General features: G+C 37.8%; 2 protein-coding genes across 2 annotated transcripts; both read left to right on the top strand.

Moving 5' to 3' along the window:
* Window positions 1-338: 338 nt before the first annotated feature.
* On the top strand, window positions 339-2,259 carry LOC107043099 (cuticle protein 19). The gene is made up of 2 exons (XM_015264411.1): window positions 339-830; window positions 2,004-2,259. Exons 1-2 carry the CDS (start codon window positions 581-583, stop codon window positions 2,135-2,137), a joined length of 384 nt encoding a protein of 127 aa, XP_015119897.1. The 5' UTR covers window positions 339-580; the 3' UTR covers window positions 2,138-2,259.
* A 6,993-nt stretch (window positions 2,260-9,252) lies between these two features.
* LOC107043079 (zwei Ig domain protein zig-8) lies at window positions 9,253-23,268 on the top strand. Its single transcript, XM_015264385.1, has 5 exons — window positions 9,253-10,339; window positions 18,601-18,809; window positions 20,472-20,700; window positions 21,206-21,505; window positions 22,954-23,268. The coding sequence occupies exons 1-5, from the start codon at window positions 10,279-10,281 to the stop codon at window positions 23,052-23,054; spliced, it is 900 nt and encodes a 299-aa protein (XP_015119871.1). The 5' UTR covers window positions 9,253-10,278; the 3' UTR covers window positions 23,055-23,268.
* Window positions 23,269-24,162: the final 894 nt, after the last annotated feature.

Here is a 24,162-nt window from a genome sequence, read left to right as displayed (position 1 = left end):
ATTATTATAATAATTATGTGTAAATTCCTGAAAATTAGTGACATGTCCCTAAAAATCAGGACTCGTTACTCCCAGAAACTGACAAAATCCTAAAAAAAAATTTAAAAACATTTGAAATTATTTTTGCACACTCCAGTCTCACCTCGCCATGAAAAATTCGTAGAGAATTCGAGATAGAATCCCCACCTGCCGAAATACCATGACCCACTATGCACTTTTTATTAGAAAGCAAAATGAAATTGGGAAAAATTTCTCCTTTTTTCGAACTTTTGTGTAGAGAAATTGGAACCAGCACGAGAAGCAGTGTTAGATCAATACGAGGATAATACGATTGACCAACGCGCACCGAAGCGAGCCGCGTCCCCTTTTTTGCTTCACTTCCTCACTTCCAGCTGAATAATTGAGTGTTGTAACAGGATCAATTGGGAATCGATTGGAACAATGAGAGGAGACAAAAACGTCACAAGCCACAAATTCGGTGAACGGGTATATAAACGCCTATCATGTGACCGATGGATCCAGTGTACGATCAAGTCTGACAGAGTTAGCATATCAAATTCATTGGGGGTGGGTGAAAAAGATGAAGCGAATAATTCTGGAAGCACTTGGAATTGTCGCCCTCTGCGTGGTTAATGCGAGGGCAGAAAGTTACGCCCATTCATTCCAACATTTTCATGGTCCAGTTACGGGAGACGATAAAGAGGTGAGTTGGACCGATAGACACGGCTATCAACATCAGGATTATACGGCTGATCCGCAGTATGAATTTGCATATGGGGTTGAGGATCCTCACACGGGAGAACTCCATGGCCAGAAGGAGCATCATGATGGTAATGGGTTCTACTTACACTGAGGGGAATAAAAATTTGCTTTGTCGAAGAACTATGTTTCACGCGAGAATATTTGATGAAGTGGAGCATTTGCTTGAGAGAAATTGAACAACAATTGAATTTTAGAAAATTGAACGAATATTAAATTGTAGGTGTGATTGCAGTGGATACTCCCGATGATTTCGCTTCTCTAAGATTTCAGTTGGGGAAGGAGACTTCCCCCACCATTAACGTTTTAAGCGTGTGTGAGTAGTGTGTGGGCTCCTCTGCGCAACGGGAATGCGCAGGAGGACCACTTGTGGTACGAGAGAATTGGGACAGACGGATTCTCCCTCTCTGTTGCTCTTCTTCTTCAGTCAAACAATTTTTTGTTGTTTTCCAAGGTTTTTATTCAATAAACAGTCAGTATTTAGATATATGGATAGCTTAAAAATTAGAATCAAAAACCTTTTATGTTAAATTTCTTCTTGATATTGATTCAACTTATAGTCCATTAGTGACGCTCTAGTTTATTTTATACGTTTAGGATTTGAGTCCATAATATCATTTTATTCTGTTTGAGATGCAATTATCTTTGCAGCTGACATTTAAAAGTCTTAACTATTTTATGTGCTTAAAAAAGTAATAATCGTTTGCTATGTGTAAAAAAACGTAAAATCCAAGGGAGTATCCACTGGATCAGAAACATTCCTACAAAAATTTGAACTGTTGGAAAGAACATAATCTAACGTAGGATAATCATTTGATCTGAAAGAACTCCATAGGTTTATAGGACTGATAAATTTCTCACGAGAAGGTTTACTACTACGAAAATTATCGTGTTTTGGTGGAAAATTTCTTTTTTGTCCACAAATAAATTGATTCAACACGACGAGACAACATGACAAGATGAGCATTGAGCATTTTTTCTTTCTTTCAATGTTTTCAATTTTTTTCTGTAAATACGTACGAATAAATTTTGCGTAAAAACGTAGGGAACTCGCTAGGGAATTTTATTGGATTTCTATAAAACTTTCTGTTAGTTTATAGGTAGGTTTTTTTTTCGATAGAAATGGGCAATGAATAATGTTCTACAGAAAAATCAATAGAATAATTTCTACGGAAATTCCTCGTCTCCAATTTTCATCGATAATTGAAAATTGCCATCGAGAGTAATTATGGATATTCCTGCAGGCAAAGCAGTTACTGGGGAGTACACCGTGAAGGAGCCGGACGGCAATATTCGAAGGGTCAGATATCGAGCCGACGAGGATGGCTTCCACGCTCAAGTTCTCAACAGCAATGATCGCAGTGATGAAGGCTATTAACACATTTTGTTACAATTTCCTGTTGAAACTGAATCTCACCCCTGGAGATTGATGATCGAAGGAGGTTCACCGGCCTTGCGGTAGAGAAATGAGAATTAACTTATTATTGATGAGGGAAGTTTCAGTCGTTGGTTCGAATTCTTTTGTTAAAGTTGAGTAAGAAAAATGAAAACATGTTTCTAAAAATTGAATATTGACTGTATTATTTCACCCACACCCACAAAAATGATTCATTTGAATTAAATAAAGTTTGAATGAATGATTTTTTATTATTAATAAATCTTCATTTGATCTAAATAAATTCTTCGTTAATGATAAATAAAGATTTTTCTTATATTAAGAAAATATCTTTAATTGAAACGAATAAATTGGTCATTTGATTTTAATAAATCATTTATTTGGAATAAAATAATTGCTTCCTTGAATTTAATAAACATTTTGTTTGAAATTAATTACATTAAATTAATTAGTTAATTAATTAAATTCAATAATAATAAATATATATATTATTAATATTATTAATTAATTAATTCTTGAAACTCTTAAAAAAATTTCATGAAGATTTTCGATTCAAATGAATAATTTTTCCGGGTGAACTTTAACCCCTAGTTATCCCTGAGACCAAAAATTGAACACAAAATGGATGCAAATTGCAAAATCTTTTTTTTATTGTTAAATCATCATTAACAAAATTATCATTTTTAAAACATTATGATGCGACATCGCTTAATGGTACAAACTTTTCCTAACCGCTCTGCATGTGGCCAGCCAATATCGAGGGACTACTACGCCTACAGGCAAAAATAATTTCGAGCGCTGATATGAAGGCCTGCCCATTCCCCCTCGAGAAGTAATAATGAGGACAACCGTCTCAAGCCTACAGCCCCGATGGTACTTCAGTCGCTTTTCCTCTTCTTTCTCTGATATATTACCCTCAGCTGGAGGCGAGAACTCGATGACACAGATGATTTGTTCATCAAAAGCGAATAGGATGGATCATTATCATTATTATTTGATGTTTAATGGCTCCAGTTGTCCTGGATGATCATTCAGACTTACAGACGTTATCTTATAATGATGGGATTTCTTTTTATGATGATGTATCCTTTGATAGAGGCAAATTCAATCTATCAGGTATGAAAAAATTTAATAGAAAAATTTTACGAATTCGTTAGACAATTCTATTCGATTTCTATTAATTTTTGACCGATTCTATTGAAATGTTTAATGGAATTCGATTACCAGGGATCGGTAAGAGTTGTTAGTAAGTAATTTTTAAAGAAGTTCACCATACATTAATCACACTTTCTAATTTTTTAATTTAAACTTGAAAATAATTTTTAATTCTCAGAAAAATTAAATCAAAAATTAAATAATTTTTAATTTAATTGAAAATAATTTTACGCATTAATTCTACATATTTGAATTTAATTCTTCAATTACTCAAATAATCGTCATTCTTACGAAGTTAACTACTGATTTATAAAGTATGTGAAAAAATTTGAAATGTTGATCGATAATTAATATAATAAACATTGAAATGAATTTTGAAAAATTGTGCAGGACATTTACGTGATTATACATGTCATAAAATAATTTTAATTCTGTATCACGATTTTGCTTTTCTCTGTCCATTACTAAATTTTTCCGTATAATCGGCCAACAATTAACACAAAGTTCAACCGAAATCCAGTAGAAGTAATTTAATATAAAAATATTCAATCCAATCTCGCAATCTTGCTTAATTAAGGACAAGACGCTTAAGCAAACACAAAATTTAACTTTCAATATTATTCAAACTTGTGTTTACTTTGACCATTACACAGTAAAAAAATATCCATCCAATTACTTACGGCATAGAAAAAACGTGAAATTAAATATAAAACCATCATCAATAAAACTCGCGTGGCGAAAATTATTACTAAATCCTGAGTTTTTTTAAGGCTCATCATGACAACAATAATATAAAATTATTGGCCAATAGGTTACCCCCGAAATCCAGTAGAATTTTCTATCGAACTCGCATTCAACTTTTCTCCCAACGTATCAACTGCCAGAGAAAAAGTTCAATTAATTTCCCGACGCACTAAAAAAAATACCCCAAGAGCCGGGTGATTTCGTTATCGCAGATGTAAAACGTTTCCCAAGTAACGTACTCCCGCAATCAGTGGTGCCATCTCCAGCGGCGTCCCCGTCATTCCGCCAAAGTGCTCCATCTTCTTGTTTGCGCTGCGCAAGCGCACGTGAATTTTCCTCCTCAGTCAACTTCGATGAGCAATACTCATTACTCTCGCTTCCTCCGAACCGAGGGTGTACCCCTCCGGCGTCGATGCCACCCCCTCCCCCCTCGAGACTTTGATAAACTATCGGTTGAAATAACTCATGTAGCACTGCAGTTGAACAGAAGATTAACCCAAGTTCTGATTGCTCAAACGGAAGTTCAACGCCGAAAGAACTTGGACGAACTCCCCCACCGGATGCTATTAATCGATTAATTGCTATCGACTGATCGAGCGTAGATGATCAATGTCCATTCACGTGAAGCATCATGAAAACATCCGTGATTAATAATCACCCATGTTTTTGTTCCTATCTCAGTGGCATATCACGGCAAAATAAATATAGCAGTTGAGACCCGGCATATCAATAACAGAGAATGAGCCCGTGATTTTTCACCTCCCCACTGGCGCGCCAAGAAAGCCGCTCGAAGCTCGTACAAGTGGTGGTGAGGCATGCGCAGTGCGCCGCTTCTCCTCGCACACCCTTATTTCATTGCAGCTGAGTGGTTTGCTCGCTCTCTCCCGATGAGGCCTCTCACAAACAGACCAACACAAGCACTTCCTACAATTGAGTATTTGAATTATATATTCGATAAAATTGTAACTATGAAACGCCGCTGCACGCCCCGGCCCTATTAATGGACGGTTGAGCGACATATCTCCGACAGCTGCCTCCTTCGTTATTTTGCAATTTTTTTTTCATCAAGACTGAAATTGAATACGGTGTTTCTGGGAATTAATTTGAAATCGGTTCAACGCGGGGAAATAACAATCTGCTATTCAGGGAGGGTCGTGGTAGCTACCACTCACCGATGAGTGCTTCAGTTGTGGCAAATTTTAACTTTATGGCATGTTGTTATGAAGAAATGAAAAAACTCGGATGAGGGCTCCCGCGGGTGTCGAAATGTTGCGTCATCGACAAGAATTTTCTTCATTTGGGTTACCAGTCGTTGTTAAAATTACTGAAGATCGGTCTATAAGATACCTCGAGCTCCGAGCGCTCGAGGCTTACCCCCACTCTCGGCGCCTTTATCGCCTCCCGAATGTTGAGTTCCGTGGGCTTCCTATAAGATACCTGTGGCCTCGATCATTTTTCAACGGGAAAAGAGTGATTATAAGGATCAAACGGAGTTGAGGGTCAAACGGGAGGGACGGACGAAGTGATCATAAGGGTTAAATGACCTTAAGGGTCAAGAGTTCAAACGTGAGAGTCAAGTGAAGTAATCAGAAGGATTAAACGATCCCAAGGGTCACCTCTTTTCTTCGACGCTATAATTATTAATATGATGACGCAGAATTATCTTAACAGAATAAAGCTTAATTAAAATTCAATTAATTTACGTACCTTCAATAATTTGTACTTCAGCTGCCAGAAGTGATTATTCTCAAGTCCCCCAACAATCCCCCAACATCAGCTGCCATTCTCTCACGGGGGGTTATGTTTAGAGAGAAAATAGAACGCGGGCTACACGAATTCAAAACATTAAACTCCTATAAATTGATTAGTTATCAATATCCATTCAGTAAAAATGAATATTCCATAGAATTCGGGCGCAACGAGCGAGGCATCTTATTTCAAACCGCTGATCTCTATTTTTCTCCTCTGTATAAGTGCGCCTAGCTGGGGTTTATGGATTCCCGGAATTCCACTATCCTACTGTCCCTAAGGTATCTTATATAAAGTCATGAAAAAATTTTTTTTGTCGCGACAGTGTTTTACTACCCTCCCAAGGGTCAAAGAACACTCTTCCCACGACTATCAAATCCTATTTTTCATCACAATTAGTGAAGTGGGGTTTTGCGCGCCCTCCGCCTGCGTAAAATTTCGCTTTACGCACAAGTGACGAAAAATGACTTCACATCTTCATAGAAACTTCAACTCAGATAAAAGTGACAAAAGCTTGCAACCAGGACACCTGCCGCTGGCTAAAATTGACTCAAATGAATCAAGTTACCCCCCTCCCGCCTCAGTCACGCCGTGATTCCCCTGCACCCCCTCCCCCCTCCCACTTTCTGCATAAAACACTTACTGATTCTCATCGACTGACGGCAAACGAACCCCACCAAGAGGGATGAGTATCAATTACACGGCTACCACCCCCGTTGGAGTTTTTCCGGAAATTCGGGGTACTGAGTTAAGCCGTCGGGACACTGGAAATTCAGTGCGAACATTGTCTGGAGAAGCCCCGAGGTTGGTGCTTTACATTTGCATATGAATTGGCCGACTCCCAGAGTCTCCTGCGGAAAGGAGGTTGGAAACGTGGCGGAGGGCTCGGAGTGGGGGAACGGAGATACCCAGTTGTGTGGCACAACTCTACGAAAGGATAGACTTGTGCGATTAAGGAGAGCCAAAGCGGGCTAGGTAGCCGGAAGTTCCCCCTGAAATAGTTGGAATTACTCTTCCTATAGCATTCGGTACCCCCCACCCCCCGCCCCCCACCACTCACATAACATTCGTGAGGTACGTCCTTAAATTACGGCTTAATTAAAGTGCAATTACAATGCGGTTCGGACCAACTCAGAGTTCTATTCCGTAACCGACGGGGGTATACTTTGAGGGGAGGGGACAGGGTGGAAGGGGGAGGGGAGGGGGTGGCCTACTCACTTCAATGAGAGATGTATTTTGGGTGAGGACATGCACAGAATGACCCAGGCTTATTCATTTTGCCCGTAACCACTTGACATTCCAAGCAGACTCAGCCACCCAATTTTATCTATCCTCTGTACTTCATTTCATACGCTTGTTAGGTGCATCTCAATGGGGCTCCCTTTTCAAGGATGTAATGATTGTGACCCATAAACGAGTATCAGAAAATATATCTCTTGCCGAAAATCCCCGGGATAAGTTGACCATACACCAGTCGACCCCATGAATCTTTCGCACTTGCGCGCCAGGAGTGAATACTTTTTGGTTATCCCTCTTGGTATCTACTTTTTGGTCTTTTCCTTGGGAGTTATCGGGGGGTGGAGGGTGGGGGAGGGGGAATTCACTGACAAACAAAACTATTCATCTTTATTGGCGAAGCTTTCATGTAACTTATGAGTTATTCCGGGGATTTATATCGATGTATCATTGCCGATTTTTAGGAATACCATGTTTTGGTGAGGTCACGCTGTTGGAGGTTTTTCGAAATTTCGGGGAAATGTGGAGGTAATTCTCATGAATGTGACGTTGAATCCGATTTAGGGGGGAAATGGGTTTGAAGGTTCAGATTTTTTGTGGAATTCAGGGAAATTGATGAGTTGTCAGTGGAAGTGAGACGGTAATTTCAGAACTTGACATGACATGAGTTTTTGATTTTTACCACAATTTACCTATTTACAGAAGTTTCACGGAATTAAACTGAAAAATCAAGTATTTTATTGACTTTCAGATCATTTAAAACAGAGAATCAATAGAATATTTTTCATTATTTTAATTTAATGGAATTTGTTGTAACTTCCAAGGGATTTGCGACTGACCACCGTCTGAGGGTCTTCAGCCAAATATTTACATTTTATATACCTAATAGTTTCAATGGAATATTTGATTTTTCAATGAAAAGATTTCCTGAAATTTCAGTGGAAATTAAACACTATAAAAATTTCCGCGATTTGACATGGAAAATTCAGACGAAAATTTTTAACAGTGCATTATGGAAATCGCGATGATCAAATTTTTTCATTCAACAATTCGTTGGTTTTGTAAATTTATAATGTATGATTATCAAGGCGGGACCCAGGTAAATTTGACAGTCTTCGGTTGATGAAACTAACTGTCGAGTGACTTGATATATCATGGGGTACCTAAATAAAAAACTAAGATCAATTTCGCTCTCAACCCATTTTACTTCGTTCGTCGGGCGAAAACATAGTTATCCGTGTTTTTAGCTTTGAAATGTTCCTTGCACCACAATTTTTATCCGATTTAAACTTTTTGCTTCCGAACGCAAGCTTTGTAATCGTTCGAATTGAAGTTTTGGATTTTTTGTGTTATATCGACCCTAATGACGGGATGCAATTGATTTTTTTTTAATGTAGGTATTGTTGAGCCCTATCGATCGCCCTCAATTAAAATATAATTGATTAATTACTTTTTTCAATTTTCAAATTTTTTCGAAAATGGGTTGTCCCACGATAACTAAAAATAATGTTATAAATTGATTGAATGATAGCACAAAAAATTTATAGCCAGAAGAATATAGTCAGACATTTTTCTCTCAGTGCGTATACTGTCGATTAAAAAAGATCGTAAAAGCTCTGTCAATCCGCCAACACCAGTCGTTTTGCTGTTTTAATTTCAATTTTGAAATCTGATGGGCAGCATTTCCCCAGCTTTCTCCAGTAAAGATGATTCATAGTCCCTCCCCCGTAGTTTAAAAATAGGATGTACCGCCGGACGGAAGCTCTCAGTTTCCACATCTCGTTCCGGAAATTTAAGAAATTTCCAGTGTTTTGAGTCACAACAACTCGACCTGCCACTGTTTCCGATTGTCTCTCGTCCCATCAGAGGCTTCAGCCCAGAAGTCGCGTTCATCGCATTAACAGCCATGTTTACCCCCTCCCCCCTCCCCCTTCCGCCCCCATTTTTTCAACTCCCTCAGCTTTCCGCCGTTGCTACTCTAGAAACATGCGTGACCTCTGCGCGGATGTCCACACGTCGTGCTTGGTATGCCGAATTGTCTCGGTTTTTCACCCCCTTTGCGAGCTCACACAAACGCGCAAGCCCTCGCACACACTCTCCCCCATGTGTGGGGTAAGTCGGGTTGAATTTATACGAGTCATCCCCTCCGAAGTCGCCCCTAGCACTGGCTGCGCATGCTCGGACCAACAGAATTCTCCCCAGTCTGGGTTAATCTGCCTCGGGGGCGAGACTCTGTGTTATGGTTACTCGAATATAGCGTGACGCGAATATTTTTTACTTAAAAAAAATTAAACCCGACGTATCCAAAATGTGAGACAAGGCTGGAGAGATCAATCGGAGTTGAATGCGCGGCCAGCGGTGAGGAAATGCTTCCAATTAGTCCCGAGGAATTAATAATGCCGGAAATTGGCCAGGAGAGAGCCCGGAACCACCTGAGAATGCCACAAACACAGAAACAATATGATTAAGTGTCTCTGAGGAGGTTCTGTTCAAATGTCGGCGGGCAAACGCGAAATTTTCTTCCAAATAGCAACTTGGCAACAGAAACCGGGTGACTGATGTGCGTCGTCATGACAGTATCGCCGAGCTGTCACCATCTTACACAAGCAGAAACACCATCGATTCCCCCCATGTGGACGATGCTAAACATGAGAAAGCCTAAATGAAACTGAAGACGAGTTGATCGGTAAGCGTTCGGCGGATCGTGCAGTTGTTCAACTCCACTCGGGTGAGGATTGATTAATAATCGCCACCGGCTACGATCACCGGGTGCTCGCACTAATGCTCAATTCTCATCATGACGTGCATTGATTAACCGATCGAGCTCGACTGATGCGAGTAGTCTCAAAAGTGAATGAATTACGAATATCGGCGCTTCGAGCTTTGCTATTTGTTGTTGACTTGACATTATCCCTGGTGAATTATTTTCTGAAACAATCAGTGCGCATCTACTGGAATTGATATTGATGCTGGGGCTATGGGGCGGTGTCAGGAGTCATTTGCTGACATTGACGGGGTTGTTATTACCTTAATTACGGTTTTTCCGGTTGTTTTTTAGACGTGATGTATGACTAGTGGCTTCGCCGTTGTGCACGAGAAATAATGGTGTTTATGTGTTGTGCTGGCGGGTCGAGCACGGGCCAGGAAAAGAGAGTTTGAAAGGGGGATATGTGCCGTTTGGACGGAATTTATGGATTACCTGAAATTTAGTGTTTATACAGGGGAAATATAACACGGAAATGGCTGTGCGATGGCAAACGAGGTTGTCCATTGTCGCCATATTCTTCATGTGTTCTGAAGGTAATTTTCATAATTTTATTACACGAGGGAGCGCATTCGGGGAATTCATTGCCATTGTTTAGTTGATTCTGTCCTTGTGGAATAAAAGAGAATTGAAGTAATTTGTTATTTTCTGGAGGTACACAAGATTCTCTGAGGGAAAACCAAAATAGAACATAATTATTGCAAATAAATTCTGTAAATTAGTTACATTATTACAATTTTTTTTTCGTTAAATTTTTCTTTTTGGTTTGTTGATTAATTTTCATTCATTATTCAGTGAACGTATTTGGGTTGTTTTGTATTTTATCTGCATGTAATTTGTTTATTAAAGGCAAATAAATTGTTAGGTGGATAAACGTATGCGTTCATTGCATCGTCAATTAAATACAAATAATTTGTTTGTGTATTTATATTTTATTTTTTTACTGTTATTATTATCGGATTAACCCAGACGATTTCAAATTCGAGTGTGAATTATTACTGTTATTTGAAAATGCATCCAATTATTGATTTGTTGATTTCATTATTTGGTTATTTTTACGTACTTTTTAGATGAAAAGAATTTTGCTATGAGTTTGGGAGGTCGGAAATATATATATATGTGTTCCCAATTCCTAGAATTTCCATTTATTGGAATTAATATGGAAATTACGGTTGATTTTAATTACATTCCTGGTGATTCTCATTGTTTTCCGAAGTATTTATCATGTTTATTTCCGCAATAAGTAACAAATAGTTGATAAAATTATTATGAATAAAAGTAATCAATTTTTTTCGGGGGTCCGTCTTACCCGCCTGGTCCATTTTGTCCTACCCGGTAGGGGTATTCTTGAAATCAAGAAATCATTGGAATCTACTAGAAATCATGGAAATCACAAGAAATCAAACGAAGTTATGATTTCAAATGCTGATTGAGAAATCACAAAAATCATTCGAGAAATTACAGAATTCCACAGGAAATTACCGGAAATCATCTGATTCTGGAAATCACTGAGTCAGTCGGTTGAGGAGTGATCAGTCCCTCGGGATTTTATCTCGGAATTTACGGATTTTTCTCTGTCAGCATTGGTAATGTCTCGTATTCGGGATGTATCTGCATGCGAGTTCGTAATTGAGGGTGTAATGAGGATTATGAATTTCATTGTGAGTGTAATGGGGAAAGTGGGCTGTCTCAATTGGAGCATTGATTAATGAGTTCCGGGCAGAATATTTACGGAATATAAATTACAATCTGATTTTTCAAATGGTAATTAATCGATCGACCGAACATTCTCGACAGATGCTCCACTCTGGTCCCGAAATCATGATTTCTCCAGTGATTTCTTGAAATCAAGAAATCATTGGAATCTACTAGAAATCATGGAAATCACAAGAAATCGAAAGAAGTTATGATTTCAAATGCTGATTGAGAAATCACAAAAATCATTCGAGAAATTACAGAATTCCACAGGAAATTACCGGAAATCATCTGATTCTGGAAATCACTGAGTCAGTCGGTTGAGGAGTGATCAGTCCCTCGGGATTTTATCTCGGAATTTACGGATTTTTCTCTGTCAGCATTGGTAATGTCTCGTATTCGGGATGTATCTGCATGCGAGTTCGTAATTGAGGGTGTAATGAGGATTATGAATTTCATTGTGAGTGTAATGGGGAAAGTGGGCTGTCTCAATTGGAGCATTGATTAATGAGTTCCGGGCAGAATATTTACGGAATATAAATTACAATCTGATTTTTCAAATGGTAATTTATCGATCCACCGGGGGCTTCTAGCGCTGTGAACAATTGGGTTGAATAACCCAAATAAAAATAAAAATAATAAAAATAATTTAATGTTACTCTCAGGGTAAACATAAAGTTTCCAATTCCACAGATTTTTCCCCAAATCAAAAACCTCAAAACTATTTTCGCCTGACTTCCGAATTAATATCAATTTTCCCCGAATAATTGAACTGAAATTGATCGGTTCCATTGTTTTTTCCATCAAATTGTGAATTTTTCATGCAGAGAATTCCTTGAAATGTCATTGGACGACTCAAGACAATTTATGGTGACCAATGAGGATTAATGCCTCATTCAATGTCATTTGACAGTTCCTACCGAAGCGCAATTTATCGGATTATGACCTAGCCAGTAAGTCACAACCGAGATGTATAACAAGTACTTGCCTGTGACCCTGCAGAAGGGATCGTTCAGGAAGATGCCCCAGTTTCCCTGGCAGTGCTCTAGGCTCTTGATCCTCTCGTTCGTCCGGCGCTTGTCGGTTTGCATCACCGTAGATTTTCTCGGTTTACACAGTTCTCCTGTCAATATTTCAATGGGTATCATTTCCGCGACAGCCGACGCCCCATTCTTGGACGCGATGCAGTAAGCACTTGATACTCTGAGAGCACTGAGTCGGTGGACTAATATCACTTTCGTGCACGAGGAGCATATAAAATTAAAAATTGCTATGTATTGTTAGAAGAACAATGAAATTTCAGGGGCAGTTGACTACTAATTTTCACGGCAGTGACACCAGGGATCCCCATTAATATTAAATTTCTGTAATATTACAAGGATTTGACCCTTACATTATTGAAGGTTTAAAATATGTTGATTCTATGTCTCAAATAATATAATATTAATAGTCTGATTTTTTACGAATAATGATATATATAAAATTTGATAATATGCAACTGTAAATTTACTACTAAGTGAATAGTTCAAATTTCTTGAAAGGGATTGTCGATTACACAAGTAATCGTCAATCTTCCTACCTCAAATTATTGATTGATAAAATAGTTGAAAATTTAAATCTTTGAATTGATGATATTTAAGTATTTAAAAAATTTCAAGAGTGATGTTGTCTTATTAAGGGCTACAATATTAACCGTAATAAAATATTACCATTTTGGCTATCCCTGAGTGACACTGAATACGATTTAGGGGATAATTCAATTTGATAAGAATTTCTAAGAAGTGTACGGGAAATTTTTGACAGAAATTTTTAACAGTGTGTGAACACAGTAAACAAGAACCATATCGGAAAAACTTTAAAATTTGTTCTATTTCAACCGAATATTTGCGATGTTGAATTCATTTTTTACGATTCAACACAGTAATTTTTAACGCACAAAACAGTATAAAAAGCACGGACGAAAAAAAAATTTTCAAAAGTTTTAAAAATGCTTTATTTTTTGCCAATCTGTACTATTGAACGACGAGAAATTACTCAAACTTCCCCTTGAAATTTCAAGTGGAAAAGCTTGAACTTTTTAACAACGACGAAGTTACATGAAATTTCTGTATATTTTTCCATTGAGAAATATTCATTGAAGAAATTCCCGAAAAAATGTATTCAACAATGAAAAATCTGAAAAAGTACAGGGATGGCAGGGTTTTCTACAAAACTGGAATCATGTTTGAAAAAAAGTTGAACTTTAACAAAATACTAGGATGTCCTTAAACATATGACACCAGTGGCACAAAAGATTGTCAAGTATGAGTCCATTTAAAAATTACTGAATTCATGAAAAGAATTGGGTTAAACCAAAAAATAAAAAAGATATAAAAAGAAATGACATGTCCGCGCACTAGTAACGAAGATAAAAGAATGACGAGCCAGAGAGAGACGATCGTACATGAAGTTAGTTGAGCGGGAGGAAAAGGACAAATACGTAACAATATTGTATGTCACGAATGTGACTGTATAATCCGAGCCAAAGGCCAAAGGCTCGGATTATAGAGTCACATGCGTCAGATAATACTTTTATCGCCTGATGACATATCCCATTTCGAGTGTGGCTGACATGGTCCTGCATTTAATGTCTCATATTAACCCTAGACTGGTCGCCATGCGAGGGAATTGCCACAACACGTGGTTTTATTCACCTTGTCATCGCCTGGCTGACCGGAAAAATTTGAGAAAAATTGAATTCGTCAATTGAAGTATCTGGAAAATTCTAGTAGTTTTTTCTCAATATTGTATCCTTAATTCTGGGAGAAAAAAAAAATATCCAACAGGTGAACAATTTTTTCCCGTGTTAAATGAAATTGCCTGTTGCGCGACGTTGCTGGAAACTCGCTAAACGCGCCCGGGAAGTGTAGAGTGGATTCGGCAACGCTGGAGCCTAAATAACAGGGCGGCACTCTCCCGCGAAGGTGACTAAAGTTGCATTTTCTCGTCAGGTGACCAGACTAGGGTTAAAAAATACAACGTTCCAACGGTGAAAAGTATTTTTTTTATTATTTCCGTGTGGATTGTCATCACAATAGCCCCAGATTACCGCATGATCACTCACACGAAAGATTACAAGGGAGTATTCACCCTTGTTTAGCGTGTTTCCACCTTTTTCGATGGCGTTTCACTTTTTTCTGCTTGAAGGATAGAGTAATCGTGAAGAAATTCAATGGAATTTCGTGGGGTCAGCGGTAGGCCCCATTCTATTATTTCTTTTGATATAAAATATTCCCTGTCGAGAGTGATTCACACCGAAAGAATGATGAATCATTCATACATTCGAGTCATTTAATCCCCTGGGCGGAAGTGACGGAAATATTCCTTCATCAATAAGGCACGAGGGGAAAAACTCGAATTGGAAAAAGTCGAACTTGAAATATCTCGGATGAGGGAGCGCTTCAAAGGAAACACCGACATATGGCAGTGAAAAAAAATGGGGACTATGAATGGGCATTTTCATGAGCGATTTTTGGGATAATGGCAGCCGTTTGCAAAGAGTATTTTTAGCTTGAAATAAGGAATGAGTAAATAATTCAAAATAATATCGACCAGTTCATATTCTCCGTCTCTGTACGCTTGTATGTTTGTTTATTACCGACGAAAATATTGTGAATAAAAGATGAAAGTTTCGTAAAGTTGTTTTATATCGACGTTTATTTTTATTGGGGCAAAAATGCATATTGCTAAATCATCGTAAATTCTGGGCCACGTCGGCCCTCAAAGTTTACATAACAAAGACAGAATGCCATATTGAGCGAATATTAAAGTAGCAAAATAGTATATTTCGATACGAGTGAGACGGAATTTTCAGGAGTTTGGCGTTGGCGGCCCGAGGCAAAGCCGAGGGCTGCCAATTACACGAGCTGAAAATTCCCATATCACATGTGTCGAACAATATTTTTCGACAGTGATGTTGCGTTCAGCGAGTGGCCGAACTGTGCCTTTTTCGTTTACAAGTAAACGGTGTGACGAGTAACACTGCATGGAGTGAATGATACACTGACTCAGTGCAGTTCACAGTGAATAGTGTGAAATGGACATTTTTGGATTTTTCACGGGGTCAATAAAATTATCAACATCGCTCTCAGTTTAACGAAGGGCTCGGTGTTAATTTCACTCAGAAATTTGGTTGATTCTAACATCAAAATATTTCACTCCGCTCACCGCGGACTTGAACCCGTGGATTTTTTACTGTGTAAAATACTCTGAACGGGGGTTGACGCGTCCCCACTTTTTCGGTACTGACGTCAATAATGCTTGCCTCTCCTGTTTATGTCCACCAAAACAAGCGCGGAGATCGCTTCGTTCAAGTTTTTCTCGTCTCAGCGAAAACTCCCGGGAAAACCACCAGAAGCCGTGCAAGCGTGGAACAAGCGCCCATGATCAAATTTTCATTTCCCTGGAGAGCGATGACAGCATATGATATCATGGAAATTACATCATCGTTTATGGAAAGTCACTAAATTCATGGCGATGAACATCTGTGATCGCGTGATCACAAGGCCGTTGAAAAAAATTTCTTCCATAAATGAACGGGCTCAGTTGGGGGTCTTACGGTCCGGGTATCGCATTCATTTCGTGGATGCATGGAAAAATGAATTATTATTCCCGAACGCTCGCTCTCCGTTATTTTTTTTTGTAAAAAATTATGGAATTTTATAGAGAAAAAATTATTGATTTTCAGGAACATGTCCCCGATTTCCAAGAACATTTCAACGATTTTTAGGCATTTATCACCAATTGCTGGTGATGGTAGACACTGAATAGAATAATTCTTATTATCAGTGATTTTTATCACCGAAATTTGCTGATAGATTCCTAAAAATTAGAAATGGTTTCTTCAAAATCTGAAATATTTCCCCGAAAATTAGTGACGATTTCCCTGATTGGACGGTGAATTGAACGCCCAAAAATAGTTGATTATTAGCACCGCTACTGTATAATAATTCAGTAGCGAAGCGGTAAACCGGTTCAAGCCCATTTTGACTATTGATCAGTTTTCTATAAATATCTCGGAATCTAAGGGAGATAGCAAAATTTTTATCATTACCTTTTATATAGACAAAATTAAGGGCTACAAAAAAGATTGTAACAAAAATTTCGCTATCTTCCTTAGATTAGGAGATATTCCTCGAAAACTCTGCGGAAAGCCAAGTCCACTTGATTATTTTACCGCTTCACTACGGAATTCGCGATAGACTTCTAAAAATTAGGGATAAGTCCATGAAAATCAGTGATATATTCCTGAAAATCAAAACTTTTTTTCTGTATTTCCAGAAATTTCAGGAAATTCCCAAAAACTGTAGATCACAAAAATAAAAAAAATTGCTTTCTTGAGTTTGCTCAAGCGAACAAGTTATAATTTTTCAGAAAGTTCTGGAAATCTCTAGAAAGTTCCGCAATTTTCCACAACTTTCAACCTTGCATATTACAGTATGCAACGTAGCGCAATAATTCACAGCCCATGTCCTGACGGGGACCCTAAACTAAGTAGCCCTGAAAATTCCATTGAAATAATTTCATCACTTCTCCCGTGAACAGGGGACACTGAGGGCAACAGATTCATTATACGCTAGATAAGATAAGAAGACAATATATCTGCATTATAATGAGACAGCTACACAGCTGGAAAAAAATGAAAGTTCACACTTTACCGAAAATCCAATGGAATGAAAGAAGTCGACAATTTATGGATTTATTTCAGAAGCGAAGCGGTAAAACTGTTCAAGTCGATTTAGTCCTGAGCTGACTTTTCGACGAATATCTCCGAATCTAAAGGGGATAACAAAACTTTTGTAATGACCTTTGTTGTTCAGCGAATTTGGGGCTACAAAAAAGGTCGTAACAAAAATTTGACTATCTCCCGTAGATTTTCAGATATTTATTGAAAACTGGCCAATAGTCGAAATCACAATTATCACAATTACCAGTACTGATTTCAATTTTCAATCAACTGAAAAGTCAAGAATGTATTTGTCCGAATTTATCTGATTTCCAGGAATTTATATGGAGTAATGGACTTTAAATTTACCATTTTAATTGATTTTTCCTTCATATTGCGAATTTTCGATGACGAAATCCCTTGAAATTCGATTGAAGACAAAAATTTCCAAAAAATATTTCGAGAATTTCCTTCAAAAATTTCAGATACTCACTTTTAAATCCATTTTTAAAAAATCCAGTGTAACGATTTTTGAAGCCTGTACTCTGCTTATCAAGTAATGTAAAATGATATCTATATACATTTTTTTAGGTACAATAATCTTTTGTTTACAGTAATTGCCAAAAAAAAAGAAATTGATTTCTTACTGTAATAAAAAATATATAGTTCTGTAAATAATATGTATACAATAGTATTATATATATATATTATATAATATATAGTGTATACGGTATGTAGCACATGCTCCATATACTATATGCATATACATATTTCATACGGAAAAAAATTTGAGTCAAGTATATTTTATTTCAATTCAAGTATTTTTTTCCATGATACATAAAAAAAAATAAAGTATAAAAAAATATATATAGGATAGTATATTTGTATATAATAAACGAAACATCCCTAAAAATAAAAAAAGAATCAAAAAAGCAGAAGAGAAACGAAGAAGAAGATGAAGAGGCTCATGACGATTTCAAATAAATTATTTAACAATTAAATTCTCACTGTGAAAAACTTTGTTGAAACTTAATGAAAGTGAGAGACGGTAAGGTTTTACTATTCTCCCCTGCAGTGAGAGAAATTTCAATGGTAATTTTAACTACAAGGGAATTGTCAAGGAAATTATATTTACAGTAACAATAAACTTTGTAGATTAAACTAGGATTCATCGTTCGATTTACTATGTCAAATAGTGTCATCAACATTATGATGTAATTTTCACTTTAAGGTAATAGTTGAATCTACAATGTTTATTGTTACCGGAACTATTATTTTTTTGACAATTCCCTTGTAGTTGAAATCACCATTGAAATTTCTCTCAGTGTGGTCCAATAATGATCCTCCTCATTCTGCTGGTATCAATGCAACTCTAGCCTCTCAAATTCCCCATTACAGATACATTAAGCATGGGTGAGGGTGTCATGCAGAAGCCTGATCACCACCCCAGTCAGGTTAGACCCCGACAGCAGATGATCGATTATTCGATCAGTCATAAGACGATACTGGAGCCGACATTTGACGTCACCCAGGCCACAAACGTCACAGCTCTCATCGGGAAAACAGCTTATCTAACTTGCAGAGTGCGGCATCTCGGCAATAAAACGGTACGTTCCATGCATGAAAATGAGGGTCCACATGCACTGTAAAAACTAGGGTCTTGAAGTCGTCTTAATTAAAGACATTAGACGTAAAAATGTGTCTTATTGTTGAACTTCGCGATGATTGCAATGTCGACATTTCTGTAAGACATTTATTTCTACACAATAATTTTGTAAATTAAGACAACGCAAAAATTTTCAGGGATCACGAGGGTCAAAATAACGGGTCACAAGGGTCATATGGGGGTTAAATGGGATCATCGTCTATCGAATTCATCTGTACTAAACATATTCAAGGCGTTGGGGGAGGGGGAGCGAGCGAAGCGAGCGGAGGAGGGAAAGCCCCCGGGATTGATGAGCGAAGCGAGCATGGGTCGAAGCCCCCTAGTTTATAATGTTTTGAAATACAAGTCACCGAATTTAAGACATTTTTTCTGCCTCAATTCAACAAATAAAAAACCACAATGTTGAAAATTTTTGTCTGAATTTTCCGGTACACTTTTTGGAGATTTTTATCCAATTTAATTACCATTGAAATTTCAAGGAATTTCGAGGAAGAATTGAAGGGAACTGTAAATGGGGTCATCGTCTATCGAATTCACCCGTACCAAACATATCCAAAGCGTTGGGGGGGGGAGGAGGGGCGAGCGAAGCGAGCGGAGGAGGCAAAGCTCTTCGGCATTGACGAGCGAAGCGAGCACGGGGTGAAGCTTTTTCTAGAAAAATTCTAATACGTGTACTGAAAAAAATCACAATCCACCGGCTGTGAAAAATTCTAGTGCTGTTAGGGTAAATTTTCTGGGGATTTCTGTGAAATCTCCACAGAAATACGGGGAAAAATTCACGTTTTCCCCAATAAAATTTCTAGTGCCGACACTGGAATTTTTTCCTGGCTGTCACTCTGCGCCTCTTTTCCTATGCTAGCACTAGAATTTTTCGAAAATTTTTTTCTCTGTGTAGCGAAGTGGTAAACGCTACAAGTCAATTTTAACTGTTGACCAGTTTTCAATGAATATCTCGGAATCTAAGGGAGATAGCGAAATTGTTATTATAACCTTTTTTGTAGAGCCGATTGAGGGCTACAACAAATATAATTACGAAAATTTCGCTATCTGCCTTAGATTCGGAAATATTCCTCAAAAACGCAACTGGGAGATAAGTCGACTTGAAACGTTTTACCACTTCGCTACTGAATTCGTTAATAATGACAAAAGAGTTTTTGTCTAGTCTGAGATGCACGGCTTAATGTCTCAATTTGAGACCCTAAAGACGACTAACGTTGTGGGGCAAACGTCTTAAAAGCGCTTCAATGTCAGACACTTCTTTTCCTGCTGCAGTAATTCTGAAGATGTCCCTCAACAGTCGTGATGGTATTCTGCGCATTCGACGGTTTTATCCAGCATTTCCGATCCTCCCACTCGCGAAATATTGTCCTGGTTATCCAAGAATACGATAATCCCCGTCTCGAGGGGATTCAACCGACGAATATCTCCCCAGGCTCCCTCCCCGGGAGGTTTTCTAAATCCGAATTCTCCGTGAAAACGTGGCACAAGAAACCAGGGGAGTAACGATTTTCTCCGAACAGTATAATACCTGTATACAAGCGCGATGTGCATTCAGAAAGTATTACAAAGCATCTGTTACCGATTATTATTTATTATTCCGCAGGTGTCGTGGGTAAGGCTCAGAGATATTCATATTCTAACAACTGGAGCGTATACCTACACGAGTGATCAACGATTTCAAGCATTGCACAGACAAATCAACGGTCACAATAATGAGTGGTCGGAGTGGACATTATGCATAAAGTGGGCGCAAGAGCGGGATGAAGGCATCTACGACTGCCAAATATCCACTATACCTCTCAAGTCACATCAGTTTTACCTGAATGTCGTTGGTTAGTAAATGTGAACTAGTGCAATTAAAGGAATTCAGTAACGAAGTGCACGGAGAGAAATTTTTGATAAAAATTACCCTACCGTTCTATAAAAGTGTATCATGAGTCATCGTTTCCTCATTTCTGTCCCGAAATTTAGTAAAAATTAATATATGATGATCAAATTTTATTCTACGTTAGAGAAATTTTATCCTGACGCATAATAAATTTTACCCTTCCAGTCCAGTAATTTTTAGTCTACCGGCACGGTAATTTATATTTTTATCAGGATAAAATTTCTCTAGCGTAGAATAAAATTTGATTATTACATATTAATTTTTACTAAATTTCATAGAAATGAGGAAACGATGACTCATGATACTTTTACAGAACGGTAGGATAATTTTCATCAACAATTTCTCTCCGTGGGGAGAACGGTTCAAACGGTTGAATATCTCTTAGTTGATGATTCAATATTAAATTGAATCCCCCCATGATGATTCAATATTAAATTTTTGTCGTCCAGTGCCAACAGCAACCATACTAGGAGGCCCGGAAATGTACGTCGGCACTGGTAGCACCATTAACCTGACGTGCGCCATTCGATTCAGTTCGGAACCTCCAGCCTTCATATTCTGGTACTACGCCGACAATGTACTGAGTTATGACAGTCCTAGGGGCGGTGTCTCAGTAATAACTGAAAAAGGTACAGGCGTTACTACGTCATGGCTGCTCATCCAGGCAGCTCAACTATCGGACTCGGGAGAGTACAGTTGTAAGCCGAGCAATGCTAATATTGCATCCATACGCGTACACGTTGTCAACGGTGAGTGTATGCTGTGTACATGATTTGACTCTGCAATGCCGATGTTGAGTTAATTGGATTCGAGAAACATTAGAGGGGATTTAGGTCTTCGGGGGAGACGATGTCCCTGGAAATTAGACCTCATGACATTTTTTCCTTCCGAATGAAACTTTGTGATTGTTTAATGAATATAGACTTTAGTGAGCTTTATTTATTGACAGCCATTAAAATTCAATTTTTAATACAGATTCGAAAAAATTTGTTTTTCCAAAAATCGATTTTTCAACGATCACTCGAAAAATTGTCATCAAAATGAAATTAATCATGACTCAAAAATCATGCCCTCTTGATTCTATCAGAATATGATGGGGGTCGCACGAAAGAGAAAATCGGTTTTTTCATTATTACTGAAAGAATCATCAGTAATAGCAATTAAATCAGTGCTTGAAAAGTATATTTCAATGGCTTCTTAATCAAGTTGAAAAATGGTGAGAACAGCATCATTGCTTATCAAGTTACACAATACCGTCATGAGCTTTTTATATCAAAATCTCTATCTCTATTAAACTCAGGTAGCAGTCTATTATGTTGAATACTTATTCATGTTGATTCATGATCCCGACTAACTTCTGACAGAAGCTGGGTTAAACTCCGGCTAAATCCTGAATAAACCCTGATTAAAGCCCGGCTACGCACTGATTAAACCTTGATTGAACCTTAATTAAACCCGGACTGAAAACGAATTCGAGTCTTGAGAGGGTCTCAATGTAGAATTATTCGACAGAACGAAACAATACGCGAAATTTTGATGACATTTCAATTGATGATAGTACTATGGCATGAAAAAATAGAAGAAGAGAATAGCGTAATAAGAATTTAAAAAAGAAAGCCCATTCGGAATTAAATTGCTAATTTATTAGCAATAATAATTGTACTCATTTATAAAAAAATGGATTTTTTTGCATGATTTTTTGCATGAAAAGAAACTTTAAAAAATAAAAAAGCCGATATAATTCAACAGAAGATCTATAGGAAAATTTATACTTATTGTTTTTTCCCGTCAAAAATTGTCCATAAAAAACGTCCGCGATTTTCCAATAGAAAGTCGATGAAATTCCCTAGTGCGCTTGAATTTTCTACTAGATGTTTCCATATTCTCCATCTCATGTTCGAGTACCATATTTGACGCTCCGAGCTGATGAAAAACAGTCTCTATTTTCCTCTGTCATTTCTGAAATATCTCACTCCGCTAAAAAATGCACATGTCAGGCCATCATAACAGTATTTCGGCGTCTCCTCGCTCTGGGAAAATTGATGCCTGACCTTGTTTAAGCCTCCGGGCACCCTCCGGAAGCTCGTAAAAATAAAAGTAGCAGAAACAATGTGTAATCGAATCCTCCGATCTTCCTTTTGTCACATTCACCTCAATCCACTCGGTAAACAAACCATCATTATTTTTCTGGTTACAGGCGAACGACCGGAAGCAATGCAAACCGGAACTGCAGGACCTATTTTATCATCAAGCTGTCTTTTGGTATCGCTCATAATTTTGTACATATCCTCAGTGTGAAGTTTGTGGAACAATTACAAATAATTGGAAAACACTGAAAGTGACATTGAAAATGAACAGTATAACATAAGAGCTAAATATGTTTGAATTTGTGGATAAATAGCTTATGTAAAAAGAATTAAGTCGTGATATTAAATAGCGGATCGTCGACACTGATGATTATTACTGACGATAGGAAAACATTGAGAAGAAAATAAATGAGAATGTGAGTGAATTTTACGCCCTAAAAAATTTGAAGATCTCTGTCCATTCTGACCCCTCCTGACCTCAGATGCCCAAAATTTTCCTCCCAAGGTGCATGATCAACTCCTAGGCAAGCACTTCAGTCAACACAAATAATTTACTCAGGTACTCCCTCCGGAATCAAATATTTTCGGAAACTTTCACGGGGACGTGCCTCGAATTGCGTAACAATTCCAATGAATTTCATTCTTCAATTTCTCGAAGTGTAACATGACATTACCACATTTTCGTGACAGTGAATCACTGATGCGTTTCAGGAAAAATCGGTGAGTAATATGACAAAAGTGAGGGATTTACTGATATTCACATTCGTAGTTTCAATCTTTTTTGTCCTGAGAGATCGGATCAATTCGTAAAAAAAATATCCCCCATTTGTTCAATCGATCTATTCTCAATAACGACGACGATAGTTTCAAGAATTTAGAATAACAAGAAAAAAAACAAGAAAAAACTTTAAAAATTCTCCCTTTTCACTTGAAAAAATAACTTTCCTGTTAATTACGCCCCTTTGATTCTCCGATCCCGATATGCATTCCGGGCCACTTGATAATTTTCCAACGTACAAGAGCCAAAATGTACCAAGGGTCAACGTGTTAAATATGACGGATCCGTAACACTATTTCTCAAGGCATATTCGATGAAAGCCGGCAAGAAAGTTTATTATAATGCACGGATCGTCACCCGGCGAAGAGTATTTATATTAGTGACGACATGAGAATAGGTTTAGTTGACGGTTCACCAGTCTACCGAGTACAATAACAATCGCATATAGAATATTTCAAGTTGTCAAGTGAGAACCGGAAAAAGTGTCACATTCATCATCTCGAACAGTGATTAACACCAGTGCCATGGAAATACCGACATT

The sequence above is a fragment of the Diachasma alloeum genome, unplaced genomic scaffold (assembly GCF_001412515.2).
Source record: "Diachasma alloeum isolate Michigan unplaced genomic scaffold, Dall2.0 Dall_scaffold_00547, whole genome shotgun sequence".
Classification (NCBI taxonomy): domain Eukaryota; kingdom Metazoa; phylum Arthropoda; class Insecta; order Hymenoptera; family Braconidae; genus Diachasma; species Diachasma alloeum.
The sequence above is the reverse complement of the archived record's forward strand: the minus strand, read 5'-3'. Positions and strand labels throughout refer to the sequence as shown.